General features: G+C 49.4%; 1 protein-coding gene across 4 annotated transcripts in view; it reads right to left on the bottom strand.

Annotated features, from left to right (window-relative positions):
- Positions 1–20,499, bottom strand: part of SLC29A2 (solute carrier family 29 member 2) — a 312,574-nt gene that overhangs the window by 151,995 nt on the left and 140,080 nt on the right. For 3 of the 4 annotated variants that reach the window (XM_063945097.1, XM_063945098.1, XM_063945096.1), the window contains exons 2-3: positions 16,941–17,024; positions 16,186–16,267 (exon numbers count right to left, since the gene is read on the bottom strand). In XM_063945097.1, coding sequence (XP_063801167.1) covers positions 16,186–16,267; positions 16,941–16,969 — 111 coding nt within the window. In that variant the 5' untranslated portion in view covers positions 16,970–17,024. Of the gene's footprint in view, positions 1–16,185; positions 16,268–16,940; positions 17,025–17,160; positions 17,302–20,499 lie in introns of those variants that run through there. The other variant, XM_063945099.1, reaches the window with a different exon arrangement.

Here is a 20,499-nt window from a genome sequence, read left to right as displayed (position 1 = left end):
ATGTATATTTTTAAAGCTCTGACAACGTCCAACAACTTGGAGTCCTCCAAGTCGCTTGTAGCCGCAGGCACTACAATAGGCTGGTTCAGGTGAAACGCTGATACCACCTTAGGGAGAATGGAAAATTAAATAAGGGCTTTTATAAGATAAAGCCGCCATTTCAGATACTCTCCTGGCGGAAGCCAGGGCCAGTAACATAGTCACTTTCCATGTGAGATATTTCAAATCCACATTTTTTAGTGGTTCAAACCAATGGGATTTGAGGAAATCTAAAACTACATTTAGATCCCACGGTGCCACCGGAGGCACCACAGGAGGCTGTATATGCAGTACTCCTTTGACAAAAGTCTGGACCTCAGGGACTGAGGCCAATTCTTTTTGGAAGAATATTGACAGGGCCGAAATTTGAACCTTAATAGATCCCAATTTGAGACCCATAGACAATCCTGATTGCAGGAAATGTAGGAAACGACCCAGTTGAAATTCCTCCGTCGGAGCACTCCGATCCTCGCACCACGCAACATATTTCCGCCAAATGCGGTGATAATGCTTCGCGGTGACTTCCTTTCTTGCCTTAATCAAGGTAGGAATGACTTCTTCTGGAATGCCTTTTCCTTTTAGGATCTGGCGTTCAACCGCCATGCCGTCAAACGCAGCCGCGGTAAGTCTTGAAAGAGGCAGGGACCCTGTTGAAGCAGGTCCCTTCTCAGAGGTAGAGGCCACGGATCGTCCGTGACCATCTCTTGAAGTTCCGGGTACCAAGACCTTCTTGGCCAATCCGGAGCCACTAGTATCGTTCTTACTCCGCTTTGCCGTATGATTCTCAATACCTTTGGTATGAGAGGCAGAGGAGGAAACACATACACCGACTGGTACACCCAAGGTGTTACCAGCGCGTCCACAGCTATTGCCTGCGGATCTCTTGACCTGGCGCAATGTCTGCTGAGGAAGTCTGCTTCCCAGTTGTCCACGCCCGGGATGAACACTGCTGACAGTGCTATCACGTGATTCTCCGCCCAGCGAAGGATCCTGGCAGCTTCTGCCATTGCACTCCTGCTTCTTGTGCCGCCCTGTCTGTTTACATGGGCGACTGCCGTGATGTTGTCCGACTGGATCAACACCGGTCTTCCTTGAAGCAGAGGTTCCGCCTGGCTTAGAGCATTGTAGATTGCTCTTAGTTCCAGAATGTTTATGTGAAGAGACTTTTCCAGGCTCGACCACACTCCCTGGAAGTTTCTTCCTTGTGTGACTGCTCCCCAGCCTCTCAGGCTGGCGTCCGTGGTCACCAGGATCCAATCCTGTATGCCGAATCTGCGGCCCTCCAATAGATGAGCCCTCTGCAACCACCACAGAAGAGATACCCTTGTCCTTGGAGACAGGGTTATCCGCAGGTGCATCTGAAGATGCGACCCTGACCATTTGTCCAACAGATCCCTTTGGAAAATTCTTGCATGGAATCTGCCGAATGGAATTGCTTCGTAAGAAGCCACCATATTTCCCAGGACTCTTGTGCATTGATGTACAGACACCTTTCCTGGTTTTAGGAGGTTCCTGACCAGGTCGGATAACTCCTTGGCTTTTTCCTCGGGAAGAAAAACCTTTTTCTGAACCGTGTCCAGAATCATCCCTAGGAACAGCAGACGAGTTGTCGGCATTAATTGGGATTTTGGAATATTCAGAATCCATCCGTGCTGCTTTAGCACCTCTTGAGATAGTGCTAATCCCATCTCTAGCTGTTCTCTGGACCTTGCCCTTATTAGGAGATCGTCCAAGTATGGGATAATTAATACGCCTTTTCTTCGAAGAAGAATCATCATCTCGGCCATTACCTTTGTAAAGACCCGAGGTGCCGTGGACAAACCAAACGGCAGCGTCTGAAACTGATAGTGACAGTTTTGTACAAGGAACCTGAGGTACCCCTGGTGTGAGGGGTAAATTGGAACGTGGAGATACGCATCCTTGATGTCCAAGGATACCATAAAGTCCCCTTCTTCCAGGTTCGCTATCACTGCTCTGAGTGACTCCATCTTGAACTTGAACTTCTTTATGTACAGGTTCAAGGACTTCAGATTTAGAATAGGCCTTACCGAGCCATCCGGCTTCGGTACCACAAATAGAGTGGAATAATACCCCTTCCCTTGTTGTAGAAGAGGTACCTTGACTATCACCTGCTGAGAGTACAGCTTGTGAATGGCTTCCAAAACCGTCTCCCTTTCGGAGGGGGACGTTGGTAAAGCAGACTTCAGGAAACGGCGAGGTGGATCTGTCTCTAATTCCAACCTGTACCCCTGAGATATTATCTGCAGGATCCAGGGATCTACCTGCGAGTGAGCCCACTGCGCGCTGTAATTTTTGAGACGACCGCCCACCGTCCCCGAGTCCGCTTGAGAAGCCCCAGCGTCATGCTGAGGCTTTTGTAGAAGCCGGGGAGGGCTTCTGTTCCTGGGAAGGAGCTGCCTGTTGCTGTCTCTTCCCTCGACCTCTGCCTCGTGGCAGATATGAATAGCCCTTTGCTCTCTTATTTTTAAAGGAACGAAAGGGCTGTGGTTGAAAAGTCGGTGCCTTTTTCTGTTGGGGAGTGACTTGAGGTAGAAAGGTGGATTTCCCGGCTGTAGCCGTGGCCACCAAATCTGATAGACCGACTCCAAATAACTCCTCCCCTTTATACGGCAAAACTTCCATATGCCGTTTTGAATCCACATCGCCTGTCCACTGTCGCGTCCATAAAGCTCTTCTGGCCGAAATGGACATAGCACTTACCCGTGATGCCAGTGTGCAGATATCCCTCTGTGCATCACGCATATAAAGAAATGCATCCTTTATTTGTTCTAACGACAGTAAAATATTGTCCCTGTCCAGGGTATCAATATTTTCAATCAGGGACTCTGACCAAACTACCCCAGCACTGCACATCCAGGCAGTCGCTATAGCTGGTCGTAGTATAACACCTGCATGTGTGTATATACTTTTTTGGATATTTTCCATCCTCCTATCTGATGGATCTTTAAGTGCGGCCGTCTCAGGAGAGGGTAACGCCACTTGTTTAGATAAGCGTGTTAGCGCCTTGTCCACCCTAGGAGGTGTTTCCCAGCGCTCCCTAACCTCTGGCGGGAAAGGGTATAATGCCAATAATTTCTTTGAAATTATCAGCTTTTTATCAGGGGCAACCCACGCTTCATCACACACGTCATTTAATTCTTCTGATTCAGGAAAAACTATAGGTAGTTTTTTCACACCCCACATAATACCCTGTTTAGTGGTACCTGTAGTATCAGCTAAATGTAACGCCTCCTTCATTGCCAAAATCATATAACGTGTGGCCCTACTGGAAAATACGGTTGATTCGTCACCGTCACCACTGGAATCAGTGCCTGTGTCTGGGTCTGTGTCGACCGACTGAGGCAAAGGGCGTTTCACAGCCCCTGACGGTGTTTGAGGCGCCTGGACAGGCACTAATTGATTGTCCGGCCGCCTCATGTCGTCAAACGACTGCTTAAGCGAGTTGACGCTATCCCGTAATTCCACAAATAAAGGCATCCATTCTGGTGTCGACCCCCTAGGAGGTGACATCCCCATATTTGGCAATTGCTCCGCCTCCACACCAATATCGTCCTCATACATGTCGACACACACGTACCGACACACAGCAGACACACAGGGAATGCTCTACACGAAGACAGGACCCACTAGCCCTTTGGGGAGACAGAGGGAGAGTCTGCCAGCACACACCAAAAAAGCGCTATATATGACAGGGATAGCCTTATAATAAGTGCTCCCTTATAGCTGCTTTATATATATCAAAATATTGCCATTAAATTTCCCCCCCCTCTCTGTTTTACCCTGTTTCTGTAGTGCAGTGCAGGGGAGAGACCTGGGAGCCGTCCTGACCAGCGGAGCTGTGAGAGGAAATGGCGCCGTGTGCTGAGGAGATAGGCCCCGCCCCTTTTCCGGCGGGCTCGTCTCCCGCTATTTTGTGAATCCAGGCAGGGGTTAAATATCTCCATATAGCCTCTGGGGGCTATATGTGAGGTATTTTTAGCCTTTTAATAGGTTTTCATTTGCCTCCCAGGGCGCCCCCCCCCAGCGCCCTGCACCCTCAGTGACTGCGTGTGAAGTGTGCTGAGAGGAAAATGGCGCACAGCTGCAGTGCTGTGCGCTACCTTTAGAAGACTGCAGGAGTCTTCAGCCGCCGATTCTGGACCTCTTCTTACTTCAGCATCTGCAAGGGGGCCGGCGGCGCGGCTCCGGTGACCATCCAGGCTGTACCTGTGATCGTCCCTCTGGAGCTGATGTCCAGTAGCCAAGAAGCCAATCCATCCTGCACGCAGGTGAGTTCACTTCTTCTCCCCTCTGTCCCTCGTTGCAGTGATCCTGTTGCCAGCAGGAATCACTGTAAAATAAAAAACCTAAGCTAAACTTTCTCTAAGCAGCTCTTTATGAGAGCCACCTAGAATTGCACCCTTCTCGGCCGGGCACAAAAATCTAACTGGAGTCTGGAGGAGGGTCATAGGGGGAGGAGCCAGTGCACACCACCTGATCTGGAAAAGCTTTACTTTTTGTGCCCTGTCTCCTGCGGAGCCGCTATTCCCCATGGTCCTTTCAGGAACCCCAGCATCCACTAGGACGATAGAGAAATAAGAATTTACTCACCGGTAATTCTATTTCTCGTAGTCCGTAGTGGATGCTGGGAACTCCGTAAGGACCATGGGGAATAGCGGGCTCCGAAGGAGGCTGGGCACTCTAGAAAGATCTTAGACTACCTGGTGTGCACTGGCTCCTCCCACTATGACCCTCCTCCAAGCCTCAGTTAGGTACTGTGCCCGGACGAGCGTACACAATAAGGAAGGATTTTGAATCCCGGGTAAGACTCATACCAGTCACACCAATCACACCGTACAACTCGTGATATTATACCCAGTTAACAGTATGAAACAACTGAGCCTCTCAACAGATGGCTCAACAATAACCCGATTTAGTTAACAATAACTATGTACAAGTATTGCAGATAAACCGCACTTGGGATGGGCGCCCAGCATCCACTTACGGACTACGAGAAATAGAATTACCGGTGAGTAAATTCTTATTTTCTCTGACGTCCTAGTGGATGCTGGGAACTCCGTAAGGACCATGGGGATTATACCAAAGCTCCCAAACGGGCGGGAGAGTGCGGATGACTCTGCAGCACCGAATGAGAGAACTCCAGGTCCTCCTCAGCCAGGGTATCAAATTTATAGAATTTTGCAAACGTGTTTGCCCCTGACCAAGTAGCAGCTCGGCAAAGTTGTAAAGCCGAGACCCCTCGGGCAGCCGCCCAAGATGAGCCCACCTTCCTTGTGGAATGGGCATTGACAGATTTTGGCTGTGGCAGGCCTGCCACAGAATGCGCAAGTTGGATTGTACTGGAAATCCAACGAGCAATAGTCTGCTTAGAAGCAGGAGCACCCAACTTGTTGGGTGCATATAGGATAAACAGCGAGTCAGATTTTCTGACTCTAGCCGTCCTGGAAACATATTTTCAGGGCCCTGACCACGTCCAACAACTTGGAGTCCTCCAAGTCTCTAGTAGCCGCAGGCACCACAATAGGCTGGTTCAGGTGAAACGCTGACACCACCTTAGGAAGAAACTGGGGACGAGTCCTCAATTCTGCCCTATCCATATGGAAAATCAGATAAGGGCTTTTACAAGACAAAGCCGCCAATTCTGATACACGCCTGGCAGAAGCCAAGGCCAATAACATGACCACCTTCCACGTGAGATATTTCAGATCCACGGTTTTTAGTGGTTCAAACCAATGTGCTTTTAAGAAATTCAACACCACATTGAGATCCCAAGGTGCCACCGGGGGCACAAACGGGGGCTGAATATGCAGCACTCCTTTTACAAATGTCTGAACTTCAGGTACTGAAGCTAGTTCTTTTTGAAAGAAAATCGACAGAGCCGAGATCTGTACCTTAATGGAGCTTAGTTTTAGGCCCATATTCACTCTTGCTTGCAGGAAATGCAGAAATCGACCTAGTTGAAATTCCTCTGTTGGGGCCTTTTCGGCCTCACACCATGCAACATACTTCCACCATATGCGGTGATAATGATTTGCTGTAACTTCTTTCCTGGCTTTAATAAGCGTAGGAATGACTGCCTCCGGAATGCCATTTTCCTTCAGGATCCGGCGTTCAACCGCCATGCCGTCAAACGCAGCCGCGGTAAGTCTTGGAACAGACAGGGCCCCTGCTCGAGCAGGTCTTGTCTTAGTGTTAGAGGCCACGGGTCCTCTGAGATCATCTCTTGAAGTTCCGGGTACCATGTTCTTCTTGGCCAATCCGGAACCACGAGAATCGCGTTTACCCTTCACCTTCTTATTATTCTCAATACCTTTGGTATGAGCGGCAGCGGAGGAAACACATACACTGACTGGTACACCCACGGCGTTACCAGAGCGTCTACAGCTATTGCTTGAGGGTCCCTTGACCTGGCGCAATACCTGTCTAGCTTTTTGTTTAGACGGGACGCCATCATGTCCACCTGTGGACGACCCCACTGATGAACAATCATTTGGAAGACTTCTGGATGAAGTCCCCACTCTCCCGGGTGGAGGTCGTGTCTGCTGAGAAAGTCTGCTTCCCAGTTGTCCACTCCCGGAATGAACACTGCTGACAGTGCTGGTACATGATTTTCCGCCCATCGGAGAATTCTTGTGGCTTCCGCCATTGCCATCCTGCTTCTTGTGCCGCCCTGACGATTCACATGGGCGACTGCCGTGATGTTGTCTGACTGGATCAGCACCGGCTGGTGTAGAAGCAGGGATTTTGCTTGACTGAGGGCATTGTAGATGGCCCTTAGTTCCAGAATATTTATGTGAAGGGAAGTCTCCTGACTTGACCATAGTCCTTGGAAATTTCTTCCCCGGGTGACTGCTCCCCAGCCTCGAAGGCTGGCATCCGTGGTCACCAGGACCCAGTCCTGTATGCCAAACCTGCGGCCCTCCAGGAGATGAGCACTCTGCAGCCACCACAGAAGAGACACCCTGGTTCTGGGAGACAGGGTTATCAAGCGATGCATCTGAAGATGCGATCCGGACCACTTGTCTAACAGGTCCCATTGAAAAATTCTGGCATGGAACCTGCCGAATGGAATTGCTTCGTAAGAAGCTACCATTTTTTCCAGGACTCGCGTACAGTGATGCACCGATACCTGTTTCGGTTTCAGGAGGTCCCTGACTAGAGAAGACAACTACCTGGCTTTCTCCTCCGGGAGAAACACTTTTTTCTGGATCGTGTCCAGAATCATCCCCAGGAACATTAGACGTGTCGTCGGCATCAGCTGTGACTTTGGGATATTCAGAATCCAGCCGTGCTGGCGCAGCACTTCCTGAGAAAGTGCCACTCCCACCAACAACTGTTCCTTGGACCGTGCCTTTATTAGGAGATCGTCCAAGTACGGGATAATTAAAACTCCCTTTTTTCGAAGGAGTATCATCATTTCCGCCATAACCTTGGTAAATATCCTTGGTGCCGTGGAGAGTCCAAACGGCAGCGTCTGGAATTGGTAATGACAATCTTGTACCACAAATCTGAGGTACTCCTGGTGAGGATGGTAAATAGGGACATGCAGGTAAGCATCCTTGATGTCCAGAGAAACCATGTAATCCCCCTCGTCCAGGCTTGCAATAACCGCCCTGAGCGATTCCATCTTGAACTTGAATTTTTTTATGTACATGTTCAAGGATTTCAAATTTAAAATGGGTCTCACCGAACCGTCCGGTTTCGGCACCACAAATAGTGTGGAATAGTAACCCCGGCCTTGTTGAAGTAGGGGTACCTTGATTATCACCTGCTGAGAATACAGCTTGTGAATTGCCGCTAGCACCGCCTCCCTGTCTGAGGGAGCAATCGGCAAGGCAGATTTTAGGAACCGGTGGGGTGGAACTGTCTCGAATTCCAGCATGTATCCCTGTGATACTACTTGAAGGATCCAGGGATCCACCTGTGAGCGAGCCCACTGATAGCTGAAATTTCTGAGGCGGGCCCCCACCGTCCCTGGCTCCACCTGGGGAGCCCCACCGTCATGCGGCGGACTTGGAAGAGGAAGCGGGGGAGGACTTTTGTTCCTGGGAACCTGCTGTCTGTTGCAGCCTTTTTCCCCTACCTCTGCCCCTAGACAGAAAAGACCCTCCTTTTCCACGCTTGTTTTTCTGGGTCCGAAAGGACTGAACCTGATAAAATGGCGCCTTCTTAGGCTGCGAGGGGACATGGGGTAAAAATGCTGACTTCCCAGACGTTGCTGTGGAAACTAGGTCGGAGAGACCATCTCCAAATAATTCCTCCCCTTTATACGGCAAAACTTCCATGTGCCTCTTGGAATCTGCATCTCCCGTCCACTGACGAGTCCATAAGCCTCTCCTAGCAGAGATGGACAATGCACTTACTTTAGATGCCAGCCGGCAAATTTCCCTCTGTGCATCTCTCATATATAAGACTGAATCTTTTATATGGTCAATTGTTAGGAGAATAGTGTCTCTGTCTAGTGTGTCAATATTTTCTGACAGTTTATCTGACCACGCAGCGGCAGCACTGCACATCCATGCTGACGCAATAGCTGGTCTAAGTATAATGCCTGAGTGTGTGTATACAGACTTCAGGACTGCCTCCTGCTTTCTATCAGCAGGCTCCTTAAGGGCGGCCGTATCCTGAGACGGTAGTGCCACCTTTTTTGACAAACGTGTGAGCGCTTTATCCACCCTAGGGGGTGTTTCCCAACGTGACCTATCCTCAGGCGGGAAAGGGAACGCCATTAGTACCTTTTTAGGAATTACCAATTTTTTATCAGGGAAAAGCCACGCTTCTTCACACACCTCATTTAATTCATCTGATGGGGGAAAAAACTACGGGTAGTTTTTTCTCCCCAAACATAATACCCTTTTTAGTGGTACCTGGATGTAAATCAGAAATGTTTAACACCTCTTTCATTGCCTCAATCATGCAGTGAATGGCCTTGCCAGGCATTAGATTTGACTCATCGTCGTCGACACTGGCGTCAGTATCAGTGTCGACATCTGGGTCTGCAACCTGAGGTAGCGGGCGTTTTAGAGCCCCTGACGACCCCTGAGACGCCTGGACAGGCGCAAGCTGAGATCCCGGCCGTCCCACAGTTGGCATGTCGTCAAATTTCTTATGTAAGGAGTCTATACGTGCACTCATCTCTTTCCATAAGCTCATCCACTCGGGTGTCTGCCCCGCAGGGGGTGACATCCCTTCTAAATGCATCTGCTCCGCCTCCACCTCATTATACTCATCAAACATGTCGACACAGCCGTACCGACACACCCCACACACACAGGGAATGCTCAAACAGAGGACAGGACCCACAAAAAGCCCTTTGGGGGGACAGAGTAAGAGTATGCCAGCACACACCAGAGCGCTATATATGTACAGGGACTAACTGAGTTATGTCCCTAATAGCTGCTTTTCAATAATATATAGATATATCTAGCCAAATTTAATGCCCCCCCTCTTTTTTCCCTCTTACTGTGACTGTAAACTGCAGGGAAGAGCCAGGGAGCTTCCTTCCAGCGGAGCTGTGAGGGAAAAATGGCGCCAGTGTGCTGAGGAGATAGGCTCCGCCCCTTTATCGCGGCCTATTCTCCCGCTTTTTAACGGAATCTGGCAGGGGTATTTACCTCATATATAGCCCCTGGGGCTATATATTGAGGTATTTTAGCCAGCCAAGGTGTTTTTATTGCTGCCTCTGGGCGCGCCCCGCGCCCGCCCCCCCCCCCCCCCAGCACCCTGCACCCTCAGTGACCGCAGTGTGAAGTGTGTATGAGGAGCAATGGCGCACAGCTGCAGTGCTGTGCGCTACCTTGGAGAAGACAGTCTTCATGCCGCCGATTTTCCGGACCATCTTCTGGCTTCTGGCTCTGTAAGGGGGACGGCGGCGCGGCTCCGGGACCGAACACCAAGGACTGGGCCTGCGGTCGGTCCCTCTGGAGCTAATGGTGTCCAGTAGCCTAAGAAGCCCAATCCGGCTGCAAGCAGGCGAGTTCGCTTCTTCTCCCCTTAGTCCCTCGCTGCAGTGAGCCTGTTGCCAGCAGGTCTCACTGAAAATAAAAAAATCTAAGACTATAACTTTCTAAGAGCTCAGGAGTGCCCCTAGTGTGCATCCAACCTCGGCCGGGCACGAAATCTAACTGAGGCTTGGAGGAGGGTCATAGTGGGAGGAGCCAGTGCACACCAGGTAGTCTAAGATCTTTCTAGAGTGCCCAGCCTCCTTCGGAGCCCGCTATTCCCCTTGGTCCTTACGGAGTTCCCAGCATCCACTAGGACGTCAGAGAAATAAGAATTTACTTACCGATAATTCTATTTCTCGTAGTCCGTAGTGGATGCTGGGAACTCCGTAAGGACCATGGGGAATAGCGGCTCCGCAGGAGACTGGGCACAAAGTAAAAGCTTTAGGACTACCTGGTGTGCACTGGCTCCTCCCCCTATGACCCCCCTCCAAGCCTCAGTTAGGATACTGTGCCCGGACGAGCGTACACAATAAGGAAGGATTTATGAATCCCGGGTAAGACTCATACCAGCCACACCAATCACACCGTACAACCTGTGATCTGAACCCAGTTAACAGTATGATAACAGAGGAGCCTCTCGAAAAGATGGCTCACTACAACAATAACCCGATTTAGTTAACAATAACTATGTACAAGTAATGCAGATAATCCGCACTTGGGATGGGCGCCCAGCATCCACTACGGACTACGAGAAATAGAATTATCGGTAAGTAAATTCTTATTTTCTCTGACGTCCTAGTGGATGCTGGGAACTCCGTAAGGACCATGGGGATTATACCAAAGCTCCCAAACGGGCGGGAGAGTGCGGATGACTCTGCAGCACCGAATGAGAGAACTCCAGGTCCTCCTCAGCCAGGGTATCAAATTTGTAGAATTTTGCAAACGTGTTTGCCCCTGACCAAGTAGCTGCTCGGCAAAGTTGTAAAGCCGAGACCCCTCGGGCAGCCGCCCAAGATGAGCCCACCTTCCTTGTGGAATGGGCATTTACAGATTTTGGCTGTGGCAGGCCTGCCACAGTATGTGCAAGCTGAATTGTACTACAAATCCAACGAGCAATAGTCTGCTTAGAAGCAGGAGCACCCAGCTTATTGGGTGCATACAGGATAAACAGCGAGTCAGATTTTCTGACTCCAGCCGTCCTGGAAATATATATTTTTAGGGCCCTGACAACATCTAGCAGCTTGGAGTCCTCCAAGTCCCTAGTAGCCATAGGCACCACAATAGGTTGGTTCAGGTGAAAAGCTGACAACACCTTAGGGAGAAACTGAGGACGAGTCCTCAGTTCTGCCCTGTCCGAATGGAAAATCAGATAGGGGCTTTTGCAAGACAAAGCCGCCAATTCTGACACGCGCCTGGCCGAAGCCAGGGCCAACAGCATGGCCACTTTCCATGTGAGATATTTTAAATCCACAGATTTAAGCGGTTCAAACCAATGTGATTTGAAGAACCCCAAAACTACATTGAGATCCCAAGGTGCCACTGGAGGCACAAAAGGAGGCTGTATATGCAGCACTCCCTTGACAAACGTCTGGACTTCAGGAACTGAAGCCAGTTCTTTCTGGAAGAAAATCGACAGGGACGAAATTTGAACCTTAATGGACCCCAATTTGAGGCCCATAGACACTCCTGTTTGCAGGAAATGCAGGAATCGACCCAGTAGAAATTCCTCCATTGGGGCCTTCCTGGCCTCGCACCACGCCAAATGCGGTGATAATGTTTTGCGGTCACATCCTTCCTGGCTTTCATCAGGGTAGGGATGACTTCCTCCGGAATGCCTTTTTCCTTTAGGATCCGGCGTTCAACCGCCATGCCGTCAAACGCAGCCGCGGTAAGTCTTGGAACAGACAGGGTCCTTGCTGGAGCAGGTCCCTTCTTAGAGGCAGAGGCCACGGGTCCTCTGTGAGCATCTCTTGAAGTTCCGGGTACCATGTCCTTCTTGGCCAATCCGGAGCCACGAGTATAGTTCTTACTCCTCTCTGCCTTATAAACCTCAGTACCTTGGGTATGAGAGGCAGAGGAGGGAACACATACACTGACTGGTATACCCACGGTGTTACCAGAGCGTCCACAGCTATTGCCTGAGGGTCCCTTGACCTGGCGCAGTACCTGTCCAGTTTTTTGTTGAGGCGGGACGCCATCATGTCCACCTTTGGTTTTTCCCAACGGTTCACAATCATGTGGAAGACTTCTGGATGAAGTCCCCACTCCCCCGGGTGGAGATCGTGCCTGCTGAGGAAGTCTGCTTCCCAGTTGTCCACTCCCGGAATGAACACTGCTGACAGAGCTATCACATGATTTTCCGCCCAGCGAAGAATCCTTGCAGCTTCTGCCATTGCCCTCCTGCTTCTTGTGCCGCCCTGTCTGTTTACGTGGGCGACTGCCGTGATGTTTGCTTCAGGGTCAGCCGGTGTTGATCCAGTCAGACGAGGTCTTGCTAGGCTTAGAGCATTGTAAATGGCCCTTAGCTTTAGTATATTTATGTGAAGTGATGTCTCCAGGCTTGACCACAAGCCCTGGAAATTTCTTCCCTGTGTGACTGCTCCCCAGCCTCTCAGGCTGGCATCCGTGGTCACCAGAACCCAGTCCTGAATGCCGAATCTGCGGGCCTCTAGAAGATGAGCACTCTGCAACCACCACAGGAGAGACACCCTTGTCCTTGGGGACAGGGTTATCCTCTGATGCATCTGAAGATGCGATCCGGACCATTTGTCCAGCAGATCCCACTGGAATGTTCTTGCGTGGAATCTGCCGAATGGAATCGCTTCGTAGGAAGCCACCATTTTTCCCAGGACCCGTGTGCATTGATGCACTGAGACTCGGCGTGGTTTCAGGAGGTTTCTGACTAGCTTGGATAACTCCCTGGCTTTCTCCTCCGGGAGAAACACCTTTTTCTGGACTGTATCCAGAATCATCCCTAGAAACAGCAGACGTGTCGTCGGAATCAGCTGCGATTTTGGGATATTTAGAATCCACCCGTGCTGCAGCAGCACTACTTGAGATAGTGCTACTCCGACTACTAACTGTTCCCTGGATCTTGCCCTTATCAGGAGATCGTCCAAGTAAGGGATAATTAAAACGCCTTTTCTTCGAAGAAGTATCATCATTTCGGCCATTACCTTGGTAAAGACCCGGGGTGCCGTGGACAATCCAAACGGCAGCGTCTGAAACGGATAGTGACAGTTCTGTACCACAAACCTGAGGTACCCTTGATGAGAAGGGTAAATTGGGACATGGAGGTAAGCATCCTTGATGTCCAAAGACACCATATAGTCCCCTTCTTCCAGGTTCGCTATCACTGCCCTGAGTGATTCCATTTTGAATTTGAACCTCCGTAAGTGTTCAAAGATTTTAGATTTAAAATAGGTCTCACCGAGCCGTCCGGCTTCGGTACCACAAACAGCGTTGAATAATACCCCTTGCCCTGTTGTAGGAGGGGTACCTTGATTATCACCTGCTGAGAATACAGCTTGTAAATGGCCTCCAATACCGCCTCCCTGTCGGTGGGAGACGTTGGTAAAGCAGACTTTAGGAACCGGCGAGGGGGAGATGTCTCGAATTCCAATTTGTACCCCTGAGATACCACCTGAAGGATCCAGGGGTCTACTTGCGAGTGAGCCCACTGCGCGCTGAAATTCTTGAGACGTGCCCCCACCGTGCCTGAGTCCGCTTGTAAAGCCCCAGCGTCATGCTGAGGACTTGGCAGAAGCGGGAGAGGGCTTCTGTTCCTGGGAACTGGCTGTCTGCTGCAGCCTTTTTCCCCTTCCTCTGCCACGGGGCAGAAATGAGGAGCCTTTTGCCCGCTTGCCCTTATGGGGACGAAAGGACTGCGCCTGGTAATACGGCGTCTTCTTATGTTGAGAGGCGACCTGGGGTAAAAATGTGGACTTCCCAGCAGTTGCCGTGGCCACCAGGTCTGATAGACCGACCCCAAATAACTCCTCCCCTTTATAAGGCAATACTTCCATATGCCGTTTGGAATCCGCATCACCTGACCACTGTCGCGTCCATAACCCTCTTCTGGCAGAAATGGACAGCGCACTTACTCTTGATGCCAGTCGGCAAATATCCCGCTGTGCATCACGCATATATAAAAATGCATCTTTTAAATGCTCTATAGTCAGTCAACAAAACACTGTCCCTATCCAGGGTATCAATATTTTCAGTCAGGGAATCCGACCAAGCCACCCCAGCACTGCACATCCAGGCTGAGGCGATTGCTGGTCGCAGTATAACACCAGTATGTGTGTAAATACATTTTAGGATATTCTCCTGCTTTCTATCAGCAGGCTCCTTAAGGGCGGCCGTCTCAGGAGAGGGTAGAGCCACCTGTTTTGATAAGCGTGTGAGCGCTTTATCCACCCTAGGGGGTGTTTCCCAACGCGCCCTAACCTCTGGCGGGAAAGGATACAATGCCAATAACTTTTTAGAAATTATCAGTTTTTTATCGGGGGAAACCCACGCTTCATCACACACCTCATTTAATTCCTCAGATTCAGGAAAAACTACAGGTAGTTTTTTCTCACCGAACATAATACCCCTTTTGGTGGTACTCGTATTATCAGAAATGTGTAAAACATCTTTCATTGCCGCAATCATGTAACGTGTGGCCCTACTGGAAGTCACGTTTGTCTCTTCACCGTCGACACTGGAGTCAGTATCCGTGTCGGCGTCTGTATCTGCCATCTGAGGTAACGGGCGCTTTAGAGCCCCTGACGGCCTATGAGACGCCTGGACAGGCACAAGCTGAGTAGCCGGCTGTCTCATGTCATCAACTGTCTTTTGTAAAGAGCTGACACTGTCACGTAATTCCTTCCATAAGCTCATCCACTCAGTTGTCGACTCCCTAGGGGGTGACATCTCTATTACAGGCAATTGCTCCGCCTCCACATCATTTTCCTCCTCATACATGTCGACACAAACGTACCGACACACAGCACACACACAGGGAATGCTCTCATAGAGGACAGGACCCCACTAGCCCTTTGGGGAGACAGAGGGAGAGTATGCCAGCACACACCAGAGCGCTATATATATACACAGGGATAACCTTATATGTGTTTTTCCCCATTATAGCTGCTGTATTGTTAATACTGCGCCTAATTAGTGCCCCCCCACTCTTTTTTACCCTTTTCTGTAGTGCAGGACTGCAGGGGAGAGCCAGGGAGACGTCCTTCCAGCGGAGCTGTGAGGGAAAATGGCGCCAGTGTGCTGAGGAGATAGGCTCCGCCCCCTTCTTGGCGGACTTTTCTCCCGCTTTTCTGTGGAATCTGGCAGGGGTTAAAATTCATCCATATAGCCCTGGGGGCTATATGTGATGTATTTTCGCGAGCCAAGGTGTTTTTATTGCTGCTCAGGGCGCCCCCCCTAGCGCCCTGCACCCTCAGTGACCGAAGTGTGAAGTGTGCTGAGGAGCAATGGCGCACAGCTGCAGTGCTGTGCGCTACCTTGGTGAAGACAGGATGTCTTCTGCCGCCGATTTTCCGGACCTCTTCTTGCTTCTGGCTCTGTAAGGGGGCCGGCGGCGCGGCTCTGGGACCGGACTCGGTCCCTCTGGAGCTAATGGTGTCCAGTAGCCTAAGAAGCCCAATCCGGCTGCAAGCAGGCGAGTTCGCTTCTTCTCCCCTTAGTCCCTCGATGCAGTGAGCCTGTTGCCAGCAGGACTCACTGAAAATAATAAACCTAAACTATACTTTTCCTAAGAACTCAGGAGAGCTCCTAGAATGCACCCTTCTCGGCCGGGCACAAAAATCTAACTGAGGCTTGGAGGGGGGTCATAGGGGGAGGAGCCAGTGCACACCAGGTAGTCCTAAAGCTTTTACTTTGTGCCCAGTCTCCTGCGGAGCCGCTATTCCCCATGGTCCTTACGGAGTTCCCAGTATCCACTAGGACGTCAGAGAAAACGCAGGTTTCCTATGGATGCATGGGACAACAGAATGTCAGAGTGGCCACATGATAATACAGTATTAAAAATAAAATATGGGCTTGTAGAAACATCTATCATTAAAACATCACAATTCTATTTCTTTCCCTGAGCAAAAACTACACTGTGAAAGGTATGACCCTACAGGCAGTTTCAGTAATGTCAAAGTACTCAGCACGGTTGTAAAGCTGGGTCACTCACTGGAATTGCAGTGATGAAAAAGTTCCAGGGCAGCAGAGTCCCAAGACCCAGGATGAGGAATATAATACTGACAAAGTGGAACCTGTTAAAACAAGAGAAAGCAGGAAGCATATAAAAGTAAGAGTAAGCATATAAAAGTGAGATCAGCAACACAACATCAGAACTGCACCGTGAACTGTAACATAGCCTGCTTACAGAATGGTCAACAGTTCAATATTCTATCTAGAAAGACCCAATTAAAAACTCTATATGCATGTACTAATCCCTGTTCTGCAAATTAACGAATTCCTCATTTAGAAAATACAGCAGCCTGGTTCACTGCCAATGCAATGTCATGCCATATATAAATGCGAGACATTTTGTTTTCTCATAAAGTCAGTGAACATATAACACTTGCAGTGCAATGCGACAAAATGAGATATAAATGTATCAATTCCCCATGCAGAATAACACAGTCAGCTGCGACACATGATACATTAAGAATACACACACTTCATAGAGTGACAGGTGGAAGTAACGAGTGACATGTACTGCCGCTGAACACTTAGGCAGAGAGAACTGGCTGATCAGGAAGCAGTCACATACCTTCCAGTAACAAGCAGCTCCAGTTATGCACTCTGGCATGTGGAACATGACAGATTAGTTATAGTAGAGGAAAGAGGATAATCCAGAGGGTATGAGAGGGAAATATGACAGACAGAATATGAGATAGAAATAAGAAACAAAGTAAAGAGGCTTAGACATCAGTCACTCACTTGTCCCGTGGTTTATCCTTTACAGACATAGTGCGATTTCTGTCCTCCTGATGCTCTTGACTCTTGTCTAATAAAATGTAAAGCCTGTCAGGAGAGGAGGAGAAATGGTCACGTGGAGATTTTCTAAACCATGAGCTAGTTAAAGGCCCAGCTGTCTTCAGCTCCTCCCCATGTGTTTCCCTGAATAAAATCCCTCTCAACAAGTCCTCCTCCTCATTACCTCCTTTCCTCACTTGTCTGCTACAGTCCAAGTTTCCATTCCCCTCTCTGCTTACTTATGCAGCCATAGTTTATCATTTGTTTCTCTTTTAAACCCCCTTACTTGTCTTTCTTGCTGCAATGTCCTTGTTTATCTTGGCAAGACTCTTATGTGGCTATTTGTGACTATGGCTACTGTCCTGCACCTTCCCACACCCCTTCTGAAATTCTCACTAGCAAGCTCTACCCCTCCCCTAATAACATCTGTTCAATTTACCAGTACTAGTCAATGGACAGAAACTCTGCAGTGTCCTGTAATCCTAAGTAACAAAAGGTGCTATACACTTAACACAATAATTAGTGCACTGAACTACTAATGCATAAAACAAAGGCAGAAGTATACAGAAGACAGATGTAACCATTTACACACTAATAAGATCAGGCAACGGAAAAAAAACCCATTAGACTGCAAGCTGCAGCAGAAAACATACTTCGCTCCATTCATAGATAGATGCACGTACTGAGGAACAAAACAAGGTGATATAATGTATCAGAGTACTGTATGTTACATTTTAATCTTAAAATAATTTGAACGGATTCATTAGTAAATAAGTAGGCCTGTTATTTGAAGATATTCTTGTCTGGTGAATTATCTGGTCACCTGGGTCTCACAGGGACCGGAAGGTCACCTCTGCCTTCCCACACCCTCCACCCAGTGTCTGCCATGCTGCCGATCAATCTGCACGGCAGGACACCCACCCAGCGGCTGCAGACAATAGCAGCCACTGGGAAAGTGTAAATCAATCCCCCCCTCAAGCCCCCCCCCCCCCGTGTACCTGGTGGCTGTCCCTGCTGTTAAAAGTATAGTCGTGATGGTCGCAATGTTTACAATGTTGCTGACAGATGTTTGAACGAAAAAAGTTACAAAAATTAATAACAAAAAAAAAAATAATAATAAGATTTTATACCTACCGGTAAATCTATTTCTCCTAGTCCGTAGAGGATGCTAGGGACTCCGTAAGGACCATGGGGTATAGACGGGCTCCGCAGGAGATAGGACACCTAAAAAGAACTTTGACTAGGGGTGTGCACTGGCTCCTCCCTCTATGCCCCTTCTCCAGACCTCAGTTAGAGAACTGTGCCCAGAGAAGATGGACAATACAAGGCAGGATTTAGCAATCCAAGGGCAAGATTCATACCAGCCCACACCAATCATACCATGTAACCTGGAACATACATAACCAGTTAACAGTATGAACAAACGACAGTAACGGTCCAAGACCTATTCCAACTGTAACATAACCCTTATGTAAGCAATAACTATATACAAGTCTTGCAGAGTTTCCGCACTGGGACGGGCGCCCAGCATCCTCTACGGACTAGGAGAAATAGATTTACCGGTAGGTTTAAAATCTTATTTTCTCTTACGTCCTAGAGGATGCTGGGGACTCCGTAAGGACCATGGGGTTTATACCAAAGCATCCAATCGGGCGGGAGAGTGCGGATGACTCTGCAGCACCGACTGAGCAAACGCTAGATCCTAATCAGCCAGGGTATCAAACTTGTAGAATTTAGCAAAAAAGTGTTTGACCCCGACCAAGTCGCCGCTCGGCAAAGCTGTAACGCCGAGATGCCTCGGGCAGCCGCCCAAGAAGAGCCCACATTCCTAGTGGAATGGGCCTTAACCGAATTTGGTACCGGCAATCCAGCCGTAGAATGAGCCTGCTGAATCGTATTACAGATCCAGCGAGCAATAGTTTGCTTCGAAGCAGGTGCACCAATCTTATTAGCAGCATACAGGACAAACAGAGCCTCTGTTTTCCTAATTCTAGCCATCCTGGCTACATAAATCTTTAAGGCCCTGACTACGACCAGGGATCTGGAATCCTCCAGGTCACTTGTAGCCACAGGCACCACAATAGGTTGATTCATATGGAATGAAGAAACCACTTTAGGCAAAAATTGCGGACGTGTCCTCAATTCAGCTCGATCCACATGAAAAATCAAGTAGGGGCTCTTGTGTGACAAAGCCGCCAATTCTGACACTCGCCTTGCTGATGCTAAGGCCAACAACATGCCCACCTTCCAGGTAAGACATTTCAACTCAACCTTGTTAAGCGGTTCAAACCAGTGTGATTTTAGGAACTGCAACACCACGTTCAGGTCCCATGGTGCCACTGGAGGCACAAAAGGGGGCTGGCTGTGCAGCACTCCCTTTACAAACGTCTGGCCTTCTGGAAGAGAAGCCAATTCCTTCTGAAAGAAAATCGAGAGGGCCGAAATCTGTACCTTAACAGAGCCTAATTTCAGGCCCATATCCACTCCTGTCTGTAGGAAGTGGAGAAGACGACCCAGATGAAAATCTTCCGTAGGCGAATTCTTGGTCTCACACCAAGACACATACTTTCGCCAGATACGGTGATAATGCTTAACAGTCACCTCCTTCCTAGCCTTTATTAAAGTAGGGATGACCTCTTCCGGAATCCCCTTTTCCGCTAGGATTCTGCGTTCAACCGCCATGCAGTCAAACGTAACCGCGGCAAGTCTTGAAATACACAGGGCCCCTGTTGCAACAGGTCTTCCCTCAGAGGAAGAGGCCAGGGATCTCCTGTGAGCATCTCTTGTAGATCCGAGTACCAGGCCCTTCAAGGCCAGTCTGGGACGAGTATAGTCTGTACTCTTCTTCGTGTTATGATCCTCAACAACTTTGTGATGAGAGGAAGAGAAGGAAACACGTAGACCGATTTGAACACCCACGGTGTTACCAGAGCGTCTACTGCTACTGCCTGAGGGTCCCGAGACCTGGCACAATACCTCCGAAGCTTTTTGTTGAGGCGTGACGCCATCATGTCTATTTGAGGAGTTCCCCAAAGATGCGTTACGTCTGCAAAGACTTCTTGATGAAGTCCCCACTCTCCTGGATGGAGATCGTGTCTGCTGAGGAAGTCTGCTTCTCAGTTGTCCACTCCCAGAATGAAGACAGCCGACAGAGCGCTTACGTGATTTTCCGCCCAGCAAAGAATCCTGGTGGCGTCCGCCATCGCGACTCTGCTTCTTGTCCCGCCTTGGCGGTTCACATGAGCCACTGCTGTGACATTGTTTGATTGAATCAGAACCGGTAGGTTTCGAAGAAGACTCTCCGCTTGTCGAAGGCCGTTGTAAATGGCCCTGAGTTCCAACACATTGATGTGTAGACAGGACTCCTAGTATGACCACAGTCCCTGAAAATTTCTTCCTTGTGTGACTGTTCCCCATCCTCGGAGGCTCGCGTCCGTGGTAACCAGGATCCAATCCTGAATTCCGAACCTGCGACTCTCCAGGAGGTGAGCACTTTGCAACCACCACAGGAGAGACACCCTGG

Source organism: Pseudophryne corroboree, chromosome 11 (assembly GCF_028390025.1).
Source record: "Pseudophryne corroboree isolate aPseCor3 chromosome 11, aPseCor3.hap2, whole genome shotgun sequence".
NCBI lineage: Eukaryota > Metazoa > Chordata > Amphibia > Anura > Myobatrachidae > Pseudophryne > Pseudophryne corroboree.
This window is presented reverse-complemented; position numbering and strand designations above follow the sequence as displayed.